A 16,849-nucleotide genomic window follows, 5' to 3' on the forward strand; every position below is an offset into this window, starting at 1 on the left:
TGACTCACTCCAGTGATAAATAGGGACGTTAACAATGAATAAGGTATTGCTAAGTGTTTCAAAGGGTAAATAGTGTGCAGTGTTAAGTAATCATAGCTGGTGAAAGATAACCAGTGGAGAGATGCTAGACTTGTCTATCAGCCCATTCAGGTTCTGTTGGCCTATACAGGAAATATATTGCTCTGCAAAGCATGGATAGGAACATGTAACTCACTTTTTTCTTTTCTTTTTAAAACCACATATACACAAAAATTAGCTGGCCATTCCTCAAGTCCCTGAGAGGCCAGCAGCACTACCTTCTGACAAGGTTATTCATATGGCACAGTATGGCTTCTCATGTGCGTCTGACAGGAAGAGCAAGTCTACTTTGTCATCACTTCCTTACCTTTGCTCTGTGTTAAAGATGGCAAAGACATGCTTGTTGGACATGAAACCTTTTTCTACATCTCTGATTTTCAGGTTGTCCAGAGGTAGCATGTACTTCTTCTCTTTCTCCTATGGAGGATAAGAGGCAAAATATAAAACCATGCAAAGTCATGGGTTTTGGATTTGTTATGTCCAGGAGCTTGATAGGCCAATAGGAAGAAACGTCATAAAAATAACTTCATGAGGGCCTCCACTAGTAAGTGCATTGCACTGGCATGCTTCATTCTGGCCACACTGGGCTGACAGAAGCCCAATGTCCTAGAGTTCCAAAAGGTTCCAGTTCTCATTATTGCAACAGGGCAACCTTTTATTGTTCCAAATCTATTTCAACTGCTGTAAAATCTTGTCAGAAGTTTCTAGGTTGTGTCCACTAACTTCACATATGTTTTTTTTTTTTTTTTTTAACTGAAGTGCCTGGCCACTTTGGGAGACTAGGGATGCTACATAGACAGCATTCAAATGTGGCAGGCAGAACGTGGCTAGGTTTCTGGGTACGTTGCCTGGCCTTTGCAGAGCCATCAAAACCTGGCTGAAATATAAACATGTTTCTGTGGGTGGGGGAAAGGAGATAAATGGCAGAATGGCTCCCATTACTATATGAGATAAATCTGAGGGAGGTCAGTACCTAGAGGGGAAAGCCCAGCAAAGGGGTTCAAAAATCTGATTTGGATATCAGAGCAGATACTTTCCCCACAAGGCTTGAATGTTTTGTGCTGCCACCATAGAGAACTGCAATAATTTCACTTTTATTTACATACATATATGCAAATGTTTTGTGCTAAACATTGTTCTGTGTGTGTTTTGTGCTAAAAAGGGTGTTTCAGAAGCTTATAAGTAAAGCAGGGCTTTGAGACAGATTATGGTATACAAAGAATGGCCTTAGGAATGCAAAAGCAAACTCTCCTCACTCAAAATTCCGGGCACAGAACCAAACTGCTTTAATAAACTGCAACTAGCCATGGTGAGTGGTTACCCCATATGAGTAACGAAGAGCTGCAGCCTCGGGGTGGGGGGAGAAGAACCACATCTGGAATTGCTTATAGTTCCAGATGCTACCGGCTTCCCTCCCTCCCTGAATACACACACAGAATCCCAAAAGTGACGTTCTCCTTTGTACGGAGGCCACAAACCTCATACCCGCCCCCCCATGATTTCCTGAAAGGCCCCAACCATTTTCCAGACTGAATTCAGCTGCAGGCTTTGCCACGTCAGAGGAGACAAAGTGGATTTTCCCCCCAACAAACTGCTCTTCTTGTAAAAGCTAGGAAAGGGGAACAAAACTGGATTACATGGAAAGGAAACTTCTGGATTCCAGCCCCGCCTGCCCAGTGTTCAGACTACCTGTTCAGGAGATTACAAAGATGTACAGTAGTCTGCACATTGGTTAGACTGGGCTTGGATGAGCAGCACTTCAGGGCTGCTGGCTGTTCAGGTAAGGTACTGCTTCTGCTTGGAGGGAAGTGGCTTATTCCAAGTTTTGATGTGACCGAGTCTTTAGAGTTTTAATGAAAAGTTAGTTACTTGAGTGTAGAGAGAGCAGACAATAGAAGACAGACATGGGCGGGGTGGGGGGGGTTCAAGCTTTGAATATAGATTGCTTTGGTAACTAAATGTGCTTCTTAATCCCATCCTCATTCTAGGAACAGGACTGAAGGTGCATTTGTCAGGAGTGGACTGGTGCAAACTCATTGCAACCAGCAGTTCAGTTCTATAGGCTTTGTCTTTCCTGAATAAAGAGCCTTATTCATGCTGGCCCAGCTGGTTCTCATTTTCCAGACAAGCACTCTCTGCATCTCCCCCCACCCAAGAGGGGCCCACCCCCAGGAAACGGGTTGCTTAGAATTTGTGGGGGTGGAGGGCAGGGAAAGAGACTGTCAGCTCAGTTCTGTTTCCTTCTCTTTTAGGGCATATGTCTCTAACTGTGGAGCATCCCCAATGAAGTGATATCAGCCTGCAGCCTTCCTTAGAAGGTAAAGGAAATCTGGGCCTAACTAACACAGAAGCACTGGTAGCAGCTATGGGGTGTTGTGTAGGAAATCCTTGAGATTTATAGAGATTTATAGAATACATGTTTTGCATTTCGATAGCTCAACTGAGCCTGCTGCCATTTCTGGTTCATAGGAACAAAGTAAACTGTCTCTGAATCTTGGTGAGCTCTGCCCAAGGGGTGAGGGTGAAATAGCCGATGTGGAGGAATAGTAACATTACCCAAACATGCTAACGTTTGCTAAGACTTGTGGGTTTGTAAGCTGCATTACAAATTTAACATCTTTTCAGTAATAGCTACCAAAAAACCAAGATGGCCTGGTTGACAGTGATCAATGCCCACACTCTCAAAATAATGGCATGTTCTAAGATTTCTGAACAAGGAAGATCAGAGTAGGAAAAACCCCATGAAAAAGAAGAGAGCTCCTCGCTACCAAATCCCATTGCTTTATTGGTCCCTCTTTTACCTACCTGTCTTCACCCTTCTTCGCCTCTGGTATTTGTTTTTCATCTCTCTACCTATTGACCAGAAGGAGGGGGGGGGGCTAAGAGCAGAGAAGTTGGTGGGGTAGTGACTGGACCCAACTTCTCAGCACTACTGCCCCTGGAGTACCCCTACCTATTAATAAAACATAAGCCCCTTGGCTACAGACTGGAAAGTGGCAGCTTCTAGGCAGAATATAGCCCATGGCAGGCCATCAATGTGCCTCATGGGTGATTGTTCAGGGTGCTCCTAGTGACATTTTAAATAAAGCTGTGATTGAGGCAGTTACATAATTCTCCAGCCAGGTTATTGGCAACTGAACTGACTAAGGGTTAAACTCAAAGGAATTGGAACTGGAAACAAAGGAATTGGAAGAAATTGCATTTGTTTGCTCATGAAAACAACATGAATACTCCCTTTACTGCTTCCAGGTTAACAGGAAGCAATGAGAACACACTTGCATGAATGCCAAGCAGAGGATCCTTCCTGCATTTCCCCCTCCCCATTTAATTACTAGACATTTGGCATGAACCCTGGTTGAAAATTACTAACCAGAGTCAAACCCTGGTTGACTCTATCTAGGTCATTCCCCCGAAGGACCAGGTTCACAGTTTGGGGGTGCTCATCGATCCAGCACTGCCGCTAGAGATTCAAGTGACCTCTGTGGCTCGGAGTGCCTTTTATCAGTTTCAGCTGATATGCCAACTGCGACCTTACCAGGATAGAGATAGCTTGGCCACAATTACTCATGCTCTGGTAACTACTGCAATGTGTTGTACATGGGGCTGCCTTTGACAATGGTCCGGAAATTGCAGTTGGTGCAAAACAGGGCTGCAAGATTATTAACTGGGGCTTGGGTGTTTTAATCATATCACACCAGTGCTTCATCAGCTGCACTGGCTCTTTTCTTTGACCTCGTTTCCAGGTCCAATTCAAAGTGCTGGTTTCAACCTTTAAATGGCTTGGGACCAGGCTACCTGAGAGCGTGCCTTGTACCATATGTCCTGACTCGAACCTTAAGATCTTCTTCGGAGGCTGGGCTCCAATTGCCTCTGACAAACAAGGTGAGGTGGGTGGCTACAAGGGAGAGGGCCTTTTCGGTGGTGGCACCCCATTTATGGAATAGCCATCCCAGTGAGGTTCGCCTGGCATCATCACTTTGTTCTTTTAGACACCAGGTGAAGACCTTTCTGTTTACTCAGACTTTTTAAAATTGATTTTTAAAAAGTTTTTAAAATGTTTTGTATTGTATTCTGTATTTTGTTATTTTGTGTCATGATTTGTTTTGTGGATGTTTTTAATATTGTATTGTGGGCCATACAGAGAACAATTTGTTATGGGGCGGCTAACAAAGTTTATTCACCATCATCATCTTGTTACTTCAAAGTGGCAACAGGAACATCTCCCACCTGCTCCTCTCTCCCTCCCCCAACAAGTAGCCTCCATAGGGCTAGCACACAGAAACATGAGCAGGTGTATAAAGAAAACAGAAGTAGTGGAGTCAACTTAGTGCTGGATTTGCCCATTGGTTAACCTAACTGCCAGCAACTGTCCTAGGTCATGTAAGGCTTTTCTTCCTTCCAAATTTACCTGTCACTGTCCTCAGAAATGATATACTTTTTTAAAAATTAAAAAGTGAATATGTATTGGATCAAGGTGCTATTCACATTTAGATTGCTTACAGGTTCTCTTTTTACAAGGATGCACCTTTAACTCCACATTGGTTTTAAACTCTGAGAAAACATTCCAAATTTTGTTCCAAAGTTGCTTTTTTTGTATATAAGAATAATGGTATGTTGGTTGTTAGCCATCACTAAACAATGAGAGACAGAATTCTTATTTATAAAATCAAACAACAGAAAATCTTTGATTTTTCAGTCATAATGCCAGATAATCTACATTTAAGTTATTTACATTCAGTCTGAACTACCATTATTCCAGAAGCTGCACTGTTGGAATACACTTTTCCCAATTATGTTACATTCAAGGTGAAAACACCATTCAGTTTAAGGGAAGAGTTAAGACTCTTCAAATTCACCCATGTGCCAGAAAGTATGGACAGTGTAAATTGAGAGGCTGGCATTTAATAAACTTCCATGCCATGAAAGCAGTAAACATACTCTACAATCTTTCAAATAAATTGTGCTTGTCTAAAACTTATACTTCTCCTTGGTCATTCAAACCCCAATCCTCTTCTTCGGAAAGCTGGGGGCAGTGTTCCTTCTAAGGCAGGCCTGCTCAGCTTAGGCCCTCCAGCTGTTTTTGAACTACAACTCCCATAATCCCCAGCCACAGTGGCCAATAGCCAAGGATTATGGGAGTTGTAGGCCAACATCTGCAGGAGGGCTGAAGTTGAGAAGCCCTGCTCTAAGGCATGCGCACATGCCTGCACTCACAAGTTTTCTGATGTCCTCTGAGCTAATTTTAGATCCTGCTCAGGTTGAATCAGGAAGGCCCCATACTGAATTCATGTGCATGCACATTGCCTTGATACTACGGCCCAGAATAATACTCATTCCACACACAGATCAAAAAAATCAGAACACTGGATGGGGGAACACAGACTCTGGACACTATGGAAGTAATGGCACACTGGCCCTGCTCAGATAGAACATGGTTTGTTATTATGAGCATGAGCTCAGTGTTACCGCTCTCCACCAGGTGCAAGAGGAGGAGGCAAACAGTGTTCTGTCATGGTTTGTAAAAACTGCAGTTTCCCTTTTTGGCTGCACTCTGGCAACTGTAATTTGTTCAACCCAATTCAAACAGGCACAATACCAAATCTGGATCAGATATTTATAACCTGGCTTGTTAAACTAACTGGCTTGAACAAAACAGTTTTCTGAGTTCACATAAAAAAGGGGGAAACTGCAGTTTGTCACAAATCGTTAAGAGGAACCTTTCAGATGTTGTTGACTCCAACTCCCAGAAGGCCTGTTAGAGGGAACACTGAAAGAAGGTGGCAATTTAAAAAACAAACAAACTTTGAGTTAAACTTGCACAAGATTGAGCTCTGCTGTTTAAGATGAATGTTTGAAAGACTGGTTGCCAGAATTTTTATCTTTTAAAGACTGACAAACCACCGAGCCCAGCTTCAGTGTTGCCCGCAACTTGAAGTGAAAGAGAAGGGCTGAAAGACAGCATAGGTGCATTGAGATTAACATGCACGACGAAAATGTGTATACTGCTTCCTTCCCAAACCAAAAGCTATGCTTGGTATAAGCCGGGTGGGAGAGGCTCCTCTTCTCTTGAACCCAGTGCCTGTACTGGGGAAGCAGGATCATCAAACACATTGCTCTTCCAAAAGCTTTCTTTAGTCAGGAGGAGGAGGAGGAGGAGGAACATTGTTCTTCCCATTTTTGTGATATCCCTGGTCAGTGGTGGCTGGCCCATTCAGTGTCAGGAGAGGTAATCCCAGTATTTGGACTGAGAAGCCAATGACTCCCTGCCCTGGATTGAAGCTTGTTTTATATAATGCAAGTCCACGTAGTTCAATTGAGCCAGCCCACACCTACATAGTTCTGACTAGAGCACCAAAAAGCAGGACTCACAAGAAAGAATGTTGGCAGTGTGAGACTAAGGGAGAATATTGGGAACTTATATTTGGAATGGCAGATACTTTATCATCAAAGCAAGCAGGGTGTATGCAGAAGGAAGGCTTGTACACTGCAAAGAACCTTAGAGACATTTTAATGTACAGGGATACATTGTGCATGAGCACATGCACACACACCCAGGGGATCTTGGTCACTGAGCTAGACTAAGACTACCTAGTTGTAGGAATGGAGGACAGGCAGAATGGAGGGCAACACTACTCAACCAAAACTGACTTTCCTCCAACAGCTTCCATTCACTCAGATGGAAAAAACGAACGCACTGGGAACATCCTTCAGGTGAGAGGATAACCCTGCTCTCTGTGACTAGGCTTGTGCCCGAAACGTTTCGGAGGCCATTGTAAAGGCCTCCGAAATGTTTCGGCGCTGGGGCAGGATTCGGTGCTTCGGCACTGGCAGGGGTAGTACTTTAAGGGCGGGGGAGGGTTACTCACCCCCCCCCGCTGCGTTTCCCCCGCCGGTGCTCTGCAAATTTCAAGCCCCTCGGGGTGGCAGCGTTCCTCCCTGCCGCCCCGTTCCCCCCGTCGGCCGGAAGTGGCCGGAAGTTGCGAGCATGCATGCGCCCGTCGTGCGCACGTGCCCGCCCGTCTGCCGTGCGCGCACGATGGGCGCACGCGTGCTCGCAACTTCCGGCCACTTCCGGCCGACGGGGGGAAACAGGGCGGCAGGGAGGAACGCTGCCACCCCGAGGGGCTTGAAATTTGCAGAGCGCTGGCGGGGGAAACACGGCGGGGGGGAGTGAGTACACCCTCCCCCGCCCTTAAAGTACTACCCCCGGCGGTGCCGAAGACCATTCGGGCACATCCCTATCTGTGACCACTAAGAATACAGATAACCCTGACTAGTGACCAGTAAGAATACAGACTGTTCACAGGGTCTGTGCCAGTTCCAGGAGGTCCAGGATCAAAGCCCTGTGATGGGGGGGGGGCTGGGGCTGGGCCCAATAGCATTTCAGACAGCAGTGATTCGGGAAAACTAACTGGGCAGCAGGCATATGTTCTTCCTTCAGCACCACAATGGTAGTGGCCTGAAGCAAGTGCATCTATCCACTGCCTGGTGAACTTTCCAGGTAACTGTACACCATTGGGACCACCATTTTGGTAACTGGGCACCACTGGGAGGTGGTGATTAGTGAGGCTCATCACTGGGACTTAGAAGGCATGCACATGTTAAGCACTTGCCTCCCTTTCATGGTGTTCAAACACCAGGAAAAGCTACAAGGCAACAGAAGGATGCTTCTCCTTCAGTGTAGGTGGTGGCACTGAAGGAGGAGGAGGAACATTCACTGCCGCCAAGAAAGCCCCACTTCATTGGGCGATGGAGACAGTGGGCGGCAGCAGCAACTGACAATCCAGTCAGCTGAAGTATTATTTTAAGTTGTCCATGCCCTATCTGTGTGTGGGGGGGGCATGCTAGCTCTAAGATAATAGAGCTGAGTGTCAGCTGCTTGCCCACCTCTGCCCAGCAAGCCAGGACAAAATGGGAGGCTTACGAGACAATGGTGAGCAGCAGCACTAAATGCTCCAGAAGCTGTAGGTATCAGCTAGCTGGCCCTCCAATGGATGTGGATCCTTGGGCCCATGACCAACAAGGCCCAACTGCTCCTGCCTGCACAACCCAGTCTTGGGTTTGCTTTCTGTATTATCGCTCACCTTCACTCTCAGAGCATGTTAGAAACAGAAGGCAGACAAACATCTCATGGGGGCATACAGATGCACCTGGAACACGGGAGTGGACATGGGCTTTTCTGCCACCCTGCTCTCCCCACCATTGCTCCTTTAATGACACACATACAGTCTCTGAAATGAATTCCGAGTGCCTCTTTCCCCCCATGCTTCACGTGGACCATCTGCTTTGTTTTTATTTTCAAGCATCTTACAGATTTCTCTGCTCACCTAATTATTTTAGTGGAAGGCTATACATATTAAAAACTGCTCCAAGAAAACAGGAAGATGTCTTAGTGATTGACACAAGGGGCAGCCAATCTGGTTTCTGCTGAAAACCAGAAGAGGTTAAGCTCCAACTGGTGGAGGCTGTACACTGTATGTATGTATATATGTATGTATGTATGTAACGTATGTATGTATGTATGTATTTATTTAACGTATTTCTATACTGCCCAAAACATATGTCTCTGGGCGGTGATGTGCACAAAATATGGCAAGTGTCATTCCCCAGTGACCTAGCCACTAAAATTATATACTTCTATATACACTCAAAGATCCACTATGCTCCCCCTTCCCTACCTGAGACCTAGCACTGGTAGAGGAAGAAGAAATGCTTTGGGGGGAGGGGCACAAGCACTGGAAACATATGACCCTTCCCTCAGAAGCCAGGTTCAGGAAGGGGAAAGGCAGCCAGGTAATACAGGAGCTCCTTTCCCCTCATTCAAAATTCAGCAGGGAGCAGCAAAGCATTCTGTGCTTGCACCTTCAATAGACTGTGGCAATTCTTTCAGTGAGTTTGATGCAAGGAATTCTAGTAAGAATTTCTAGGGTTGCCAGTTCTTACAGGATAAGTCTCCTGTGCTTTTAAATACTTGCATGGAAGGGAGAAGCAATACATTTTGCTGCTGCAACAGCAGAATGAGGGGGAAAGCAGCACTTACCAAAGATTCTTCTTCTACATGATTTATTGAAGGTGCAGCCTTGTCCTCTATGAAATCTAGATCTGAAATTGGGACTTCCTGGCTTTTATTGTTATTACTATGTCACATAAAGAACATAGTTTTTAATTTTATTAATGTTTGTTAAATTTTCCTCTCTATTTTCCAGTCATCCTTTGCTCTACCAATTTAAGTTGAGTTCCTGAGCCTGAAACTTGGTTAACCTTTTGCTCAAGTAACCCCAGACAGTCTTCTGTAGTCCTGAGGAACGTTCCTTGAGCAGGTGTGTAAACACTCCAAGGCACACCACTTTAACTCCTCATTCTGTAAAGTGCTACAAGACATTCATTTGGCTTCTGTTTTGGCTGCTCATTTTGAATGAGTATCTAAAGCTCAGTGGTACAAGATCTATGAATGGGTTAGAGCATTACACAACCCTACTTTGTCATGTTATAAATGTACTTTTAAATAAAATGTATAGCTCCACTTCAGTATTAGCAATTGGTAATTTTAGGTGTAGGCAATGCCACATACTCAAATCATGATTTGGTTTTAGGTACATATGTGCATTATTTTGAAAGCACAATCCTGGTATATGCAGCACAACCTCGCCCTCTCTATTGCAACAACATGATTTACAGAATTACTTACCTCCTCATCCTTGTACCAAGACAAACTCTCTGCTGTCAAGACAAACCAATACTCCTTGGAACCACCTTTCATGATGCTAATGTTGTTGATCGTCAGCCAGCCTCGGCGGATTACCTGGAGGAAATCAAGGAGTGGGGGGTGGGGGTGGGGATGGAGGAAGGAACAACGTTATAGACCATCTTGGAGAACACACAAGGTGAAGGAAGGCACTTCAAGGTCAAGAGGCTTGGTACAATTCCAGTGAGATTCTAGTGCTGGCTCCATCAGCACCCAACAATGAAAGGTTTTTAATTATATTGGTTCACAGCATCATGGTTTTAACAAGCCCTCTGATAATTGCCACCTATATCATTGCTCTTACCCCATGGGCTTAGGCTGCTTCTAAAAATGTGGACCAACCAGCCTGACTTACAATGGTAAAATCCAGGGGAATCACCATTACTACGCAAAGAAGAATCTCACCTATACAAATTCCTGAAAATGCAACGGGAAGCACAAATCAACACTTTTAAAAACACACACCTAAGAATCAAGTCTAGACGGATCTCAGTATAAAGTAACAATAGGCATTTAAAGCAGATCTCTACCTATGCCACAATCAGAGCTCTATAATAGCAGGCTAGTCCCTCCCACCCACAAAAGCAGATATTGCCAAGGTGGAGTTATCCAGGTACCTTGAATGGAAATCCATTGTTCACTGACAGACAAGTTCACATTGCTACAAATGAAATGACTGGAAGACACTTGGAACATTGTTTTATCCATCTTGGCAATGAAACCCAGCAATCCACAAACAGCAAGCAGCAGCTGCAATTCTTATAATAGGTTTCAAACTAGCAAGTTTATAGCTTGCCGGAGAAATCCTAAAAAGGTGTTGTCAGCAGCCATAGCGCAACAGTTGATTAGCAACACTAAGTCTTCCTCCCACAAGGAACAGGTTAATTTGCAACTTAGAAAGCAGCTTCAGAGCCAGTGACAAATTGGCTCCTTAACCGTACAAATATTGCAACAGCTCAGAACAAGACGGAGACTCCTGACTGAAGTGTCATGGATTTGTATAGGCCACTTCCCTGTATATGGTCCATCGGTTTCACAATCCAATATCCTTTGCTCCTGTTTTAATGCCTTGCGTCAATTTGACACTTTTAGCCAATGAGAGACACACAGCTCGGCTGAGAGAACAATTCCTGACTAGCAGAACACTAACCTCACAAGTGACTATCCTAAGCTTTTGGGGAGTGTTTTACTGTTTCATCAGAGAAGCATCCAGTGGAGAAGCCAATCCAACTTGTCTAAGGTAAGTTCAATGAAATGGAAACAGCTCATGTTCCTCTGGGCTTTTGCTCCCTTTTGCTACAGTTTGACTTCAGCCATCACTTCTCAAGCAAACCGAAGTAAGCCAGCTGGACCATTAAGGCATCAATACAGACACTTTTTACTTCAGCGTGGGGCATTTGGGATTAACTTGGCACCAGGGTGACAGCACCTTTTTACCACAAAAGCATATTAAAGGGCTAATTTTACAAACTTACCACAGGAATATTTGTATTGTATCCACACTCTCTACAACAACAACTTTCATACTGTGTTCCAGGGAATCCTGGGGCTCCTCAGAAGTTTATCCTCCTCTGCTAACATGGCAAAGAGGCACCTTTTAACGTGGTGATTCTCTTTATTTAGCAGGGGGAGAGTAAATGGCCCTATCCACCCCCAGCACAGTACCCCTCCAGTGACTGTTGCTGGTATCTATCTTACGTTTCTTTTTAGACTGTGAGCCCTTTGGGGACAGGGAGCCATCTTATTGATTTATTATTTCTCTGTGTAAACCGCCTGAAGCCATTTTTGGAAGGGCAGTATAGAAATCAAATCAATCAATCATCATATTTTGAATGATAAGACAAGCTGCTCTGAAAAATAGCTTGCAGGCACACCAAAGGGTGCTCTCATGGCAACAGTAACATCCAACAGGCCTGTGACTAGTACTTTGCACGAAAAAATGTCTGCCCTAGAGCATGCTCCAGGATCCTCTGTAGTGCACAGGGGGTCTTCAGAAGACAAGTTGATGTGGGAAGGATTTCCTAACAGAATCAACTTTAAAGAACACTGCTCTAAGAAGTCTGAAGCAGCAGCACCATGTAAGGTAGTTTAGGCTGTGAGATGGTGATAACCAGTGGTCACCATAGCTGGGAAAGTGTTCAAACCTGAGTTTCCATAGCCAAATCAAACAGTCTGGCCATTGCACCAAAGCAGGCATAAGCCACAACATCCAGTTTTGCTTTAAGGCGTCCCAAGATCTGCCAAGCAATGTTGTGCCTTTCACTGAAGATGATGTGGCAGCAAATAATCCAGCTCTGCAGAAGTGTGTGTGTGTGTGGGGGGGGACTCAGCAAAGTAACTCCCAATAGAAAGCCAGCACTAGACCTGGGATTTAGTTCCTGCTCGGTACTGAGTTTTTCTCCCTCAGTTCTGCTTCTATTACCTGGGACTCATTAGAGCCCATTTACCTCACAGAGCTTGCAAATCATAACTGTGAGCCACTTTTCGCTACAACTGTTTGATCATTTGAATAGCTGGTGTTTATTTAAACAAAGAACGATTTCTTAAAGACAAGAAACTGGGAATGAAAGTTCTTCTTTCATGAGGAAACCCCCAAGTATGGGTTTTTGTTTGTAATTGTGGCTGACAGGGCAGCTGGAGACATCCTGCACGATTTGAATGTCTGCAGTATCTTGGGCACACCAGTTAAATGGAAATGTGGCCATGTGCCAATTTTGAGATCAACATGTTTGTTTCATTTAAACCCCAAACACAACAAGAACCATTTTCATTCTCTTCTCCAGAAATAATTCAAAAATATATCTTCTAGACACTTGATCTACATCCCATCTTCTGAGTGGGCCCTTGCAAGAGGGACAGAGCAGTGAAAACCATTCAGCTAATCAGATTTGCAAGGCAGAGCTGTACCCAATCCTAGGAATCCAAGGACAGTCAGTCAGTGCTACACTGACCATTCTCAGTCTTCTACTTAAATTAGTATCATCACACAGATTAGTAACGAGCAGACCAGAAAGAAAGCAATCTATATGGTGAAGCATTTGAGTAGAGAGCAAACCACCTGGCTATGACTGAACACCGTTAGGACATACCAGCTTCAGAAGTTACAGGAGGAACTAGTGAGCAGCCACAGAAAGGGACTAGGAATTTGGCCTGGACTATACTGCAGTGGGATAAAGAACTGCCCACTGATCAGGCACGTCCTCATCTTTCCAGAGCTGCTCAGGTTGCCACCAACATAAACATCACGGCCACACACACAGTGGTGCACTGGTGGGCATGGGCTGTTGCGAAATATCAGTTTAACTCATTCAGTTTTTTGGCAGGAAGATGCCATGAATTGAAGACATCGGAAAGGAAACCGGGCCAAAATTGCATTTTTAAATTTATAATATTTAGAATCAAAATTAATTCACATTTTACACTAAATTGGTTTTTTAAAGAATGGAGGCAGAAGAATAGACAAAAAGTGGGGGAAAGGGGGGGTGAGACTAAAATATTATGGGGAAGAAGAGAAGTCCAGTAAAATAGACATCAGCTGAGTTTTTGACAAGCCAGGACAAAGGGCATCAGGCCATAGAAAGCCAGTCCTGCTTTTATCTGGGGGAAATTAATAGGCCTAAGATTAAGATTACCTAAATTGACCTTAGCAGGGCCTTTGCTTACAGATTTGGAGAACAAAAGGAGTAGGCAAGAGATGCCTGGAGGTGTTTTACATTCTGGGTAGAAGAAGGGAAAATATACTTCCAAGTCCACTGCAGCTGGGCTTGCAAGCAACAGAAGAAACTGAAAGGTTCCTCACTGTTTCAGAAATGCAGCAAGATGAGTTCTGCCTCCAAGTGCATCTGAAAAGCAACTGGCACCTTCAACCCTTACATAAAATCGGATACAGCCCAGCCAGTCAGATCACCACCTTTCTGTTACTGCAGCACAATCCACACTCTCAGACAGTGATGGAAGACCAGAAACTATATCAGAACTGAAGACATGGAGAACAGACAGGCCCTCAGGAATTTTATGCAATGTTTCCCAAACTGCTGATCGCCAAGCACACATTTTGCTAAATTAAAATTGAAGGCATACTTCACTCTATACATCCCAAAAGTTTACTTTTAGAGCATGCAAGAGGAAAAATTACCCTTCTTTGCCAGAGCCCACGCTCTTTGGTCCTGCATGAATCGCTGTTCAAAGCATATCTCCCACTTTGAAGGAGAGAAGCCTAAAGCAGTTATTCCAACAGAGATCCTCCTTCATGGATGGGTGCTTTGGGCTCAAGGAGTCTAATTATGGTCTTGTGACACATTAGCACATTCTGGCACAGTACTTGGGAACTGCTGTTTTGTGGTATGCAGTTATCTTTAGAATATCATGAAAATGGACATGTCAGAACTTTCAGACTCTTCAAGCAATGTTGTGATCATAACTTCTACTAGACTGCTGGAGAAGCAGGCCAGGACAAGTAAATGCTGTGCCACCAATTTTATAGTAGCTCAGGTTTCTGGTCCACTGGATTTGAATTTGGAGTCAAAGCAGCAGATTTCAGGTACAGTGGAAACAGTGCTTGAAAAGCTCCCATTACACCCAAATCTGAGCTAAACACATTCAAGATGTACCAGCTGACATGCACACAAAATATGCATGTTGATGTATTATTTATTTATACATGAACATTCCTACATATATGTGCGAGAAACCAATTTCCAGGACAGAGGTGGGGAAAGAGCCTTTCTGCATCTGTGTTACTAAGAGTTACTCTTCCCTTGGAAACTTTCTGACAATTCCATTTTCCTGTGCAAGCAACCATCGTACCCATTTGATCTCCAGCTCCAAGATCATTGTCCACAACATTTCCATCAGGAACTTGTTCAAAGGGCAACTATGATCTGTTTAATCAAGTAGAACTGCAGTCATGCCCGTACCCGCAAACTAGTGCACTTAAAGGTAAAGCAGCATTGGTCTCGCCAGACAAGGTGCAAAGTCTAAGTCTGATGGTGCAGTCTAAGCTCTTTGCCCCAACAATGGTATAGTAGCTAGCGCCTGCTGAAATTTTTAACAGAGATATGTCCATATCAGGATGGACATTTACACAGGATATGGTTGTGATAGCTGCAAAGTGAACCAGGCATACAGATTTAAGCACACAATGCAATACTGAGGCTGGTCACTCAAACTTGGCAGGCAGGATCCTAGGAGGTCTAATAAGACCACTGTGGGAAGCCTGTTGCTTAGCAGAATTTGCCAAGATAGCAACATTCTTAAGGGGCTTTCTCCACAGAAAGACTGCAGCCACTATTTTAGGCACAGAGGCAAAACACTTCTGACCAGACTAGACACTACTAAGACTTCTTCACATAGCATGCTGCTCAGCAAAGAAGTAGTAGTGGTATAACAAGTGTTGAGCACTTATGCACGCACTGTCTCTCGGGGGTTGAGAGCAGAGTTACTCAGATGTTGTTGACTACAACTCCCATCATCCCCAGCTGCAATGGCCTTTGGCCGGGGATTCTGTGAGCTGCATTCAACAACATCTGGGAATTCCTGTTATAGGAAACACTGGTTGCGTTGCATCTGGTCCTGCAAACAACCTCAGCTGAGATGTACCTTCCATGCTCTCTGCTCCTACCAACAGAGTTCATCACCAGGGCTTCAGAAGCATCTATGACTTACTGCCATCTGTTACTCCCTTGGAGCAAAGGACTCACCACCACACCTTTCTTGTGCAGCCCTGGGGCTGCCCAAGATGGTTCAAAGAGCCATCCAATCACTGTTGTGTGATGTAGGTGTCTGTTCTTTCTGGCAGAAGCTTGTAACACTGAGGTTGCCAGCCAAGCTGCACTGGCACATGAGGCTCTCAACTTGAGCTACAGATTCCTCTCAACTGAAATGAGACCAGCAACTGGGGCAACAAAGACTTGAAGCTTTAGCTATTAAAGGCACCACCATACCAGCAGAGCACAACGAAAGAATGGGGATGGCTTCAAGACAGGCATGAAGAGCTTTTCTATTTCTGACATAATCATCTCCCTGAGACTCCAAAAGCAATGGGACTAGTAAAATTTCCAGAAAACAGATGACTGCTCAGCAAGTTATCATCCCTACCTGCAGTCACCAGCTTGACCAACTGAAGAGTTCATCACTAGCAGCTGAGCTGAAATGACAGTCCCCATATCTGGATCTCCTAGAATACCATTTGAAGTTGCTTGCTTTCCATACAATTAAGTGCACTTTGTTTGAGACAGAGAGATAGCCCCATCTGGGTATTTGTATTTTTAGTGGGCAAAAAAAGTCTCCATCACCAAGTTTTACTTATCAGTCACTAGCACAGCATACAGGTACTTACCAGTATCTCACCCTTTAGAGGTTGGCAAAATTAGTGGTGCAGGTAAAAATAAGGAAAAGCAGGATGAGGGGACAGAACAGTAAGAAAACCAAATAATGGAGTAGAAGGGGAAGGGGGAAGCAGGAAGCACAAAAATGGTAGGAAAATAAAGGAACAGCAGAAAAACAGCAAAAGAAAAAAAAAGTTACATGCTATTAATTATAATTGTACAGTGTTAATGTTTCATTACAGTCTTTACAAACAAGAATCAATATATGTAGGTATATTATATGCAGACTAACTTCATGCAACAAGTTACATTTCCAGTCCTGTGCTCAAGTCTTGCCTATTAGTAATGGGGGAAAAACTAAACTCTGACAAAATCCCTTCAGTGATTTCTGCTTGCACCTTTCTGTCTTCAGGTTTCTCTCTCCTGTCTGTGGTATAATTGGCATTTTGTTGCTGTTTCTGTGGGGAAGGGAGGGCACTTAATAGAATCTGTTCCAGTCTGAAGAATTAAGCAGCAGCAAACATGATGAAAGCCCTGCACTTTATGGCTGACACTGTGGCATTTTCAGTCTGCAAGTGACACAGGGCAAAAGCACCACCTCATCTGTTAAGCCGTGCCATGCTCAAAAGCCAGCTCAGCTGTCTGCATCTACATAGAGCATGCCTGGCAGGCTGGGCTGAATCTGTTGACACTAGGTTCC

General features: G+C 44.3%; 1 protein-coding gene across 7 annotated transcripts in view; it reads right to left on the reverse strand.

Annotated features, from left to right (window-relative positions):
• The window catches only part of DNM2 (dynamin 2), a 108,882-nt gene that overhangs the window by 15,316 nt on the left and 76,717 nt on the right, over positions 1-16,849 (reverse strand). For 4 of the 7 annotated variants that reach the window (XM_053291796.1, XM_053291795.1, XM_053291799.1 and 1 more), the window contains 3 exons: positions 16,161-16,172; positions 9,767-9,880; positions 386-495 (listed from right to left, as the gene is read on the reverse strand). In XM_053291796.1, the coding sequence (XP_053147771.1) occupies positions 386-495; positions 9,767-9,880; positions 16,161-16,172 (236 nt within the window). The remainder of the gene's footprint in view (positions 1-385; positions 496-9,766; positions 9,881-16,160; positions 16,173-16,849) is intronic. The other 3 variants (XM_053291797.1, XM_053291801.1, XM_053291800.1) reach the window with 1 other exon arrangement.

Source organism: Hemicordylus capensis, chromosome 2 (assembly GCF_027244095.1).
Source record: "Hemicordylus capensis ecotype Gifberg chromosome 2, rHemCap1.1.pri, whole genome shotgun sequence".
NCBI classification, from domain to species: Eukaryota; Metazoa; Chordata; class Lepidosauria; order Squamata; family Cordylidae; genus Hemicordylus; species Hemicordylus capensis.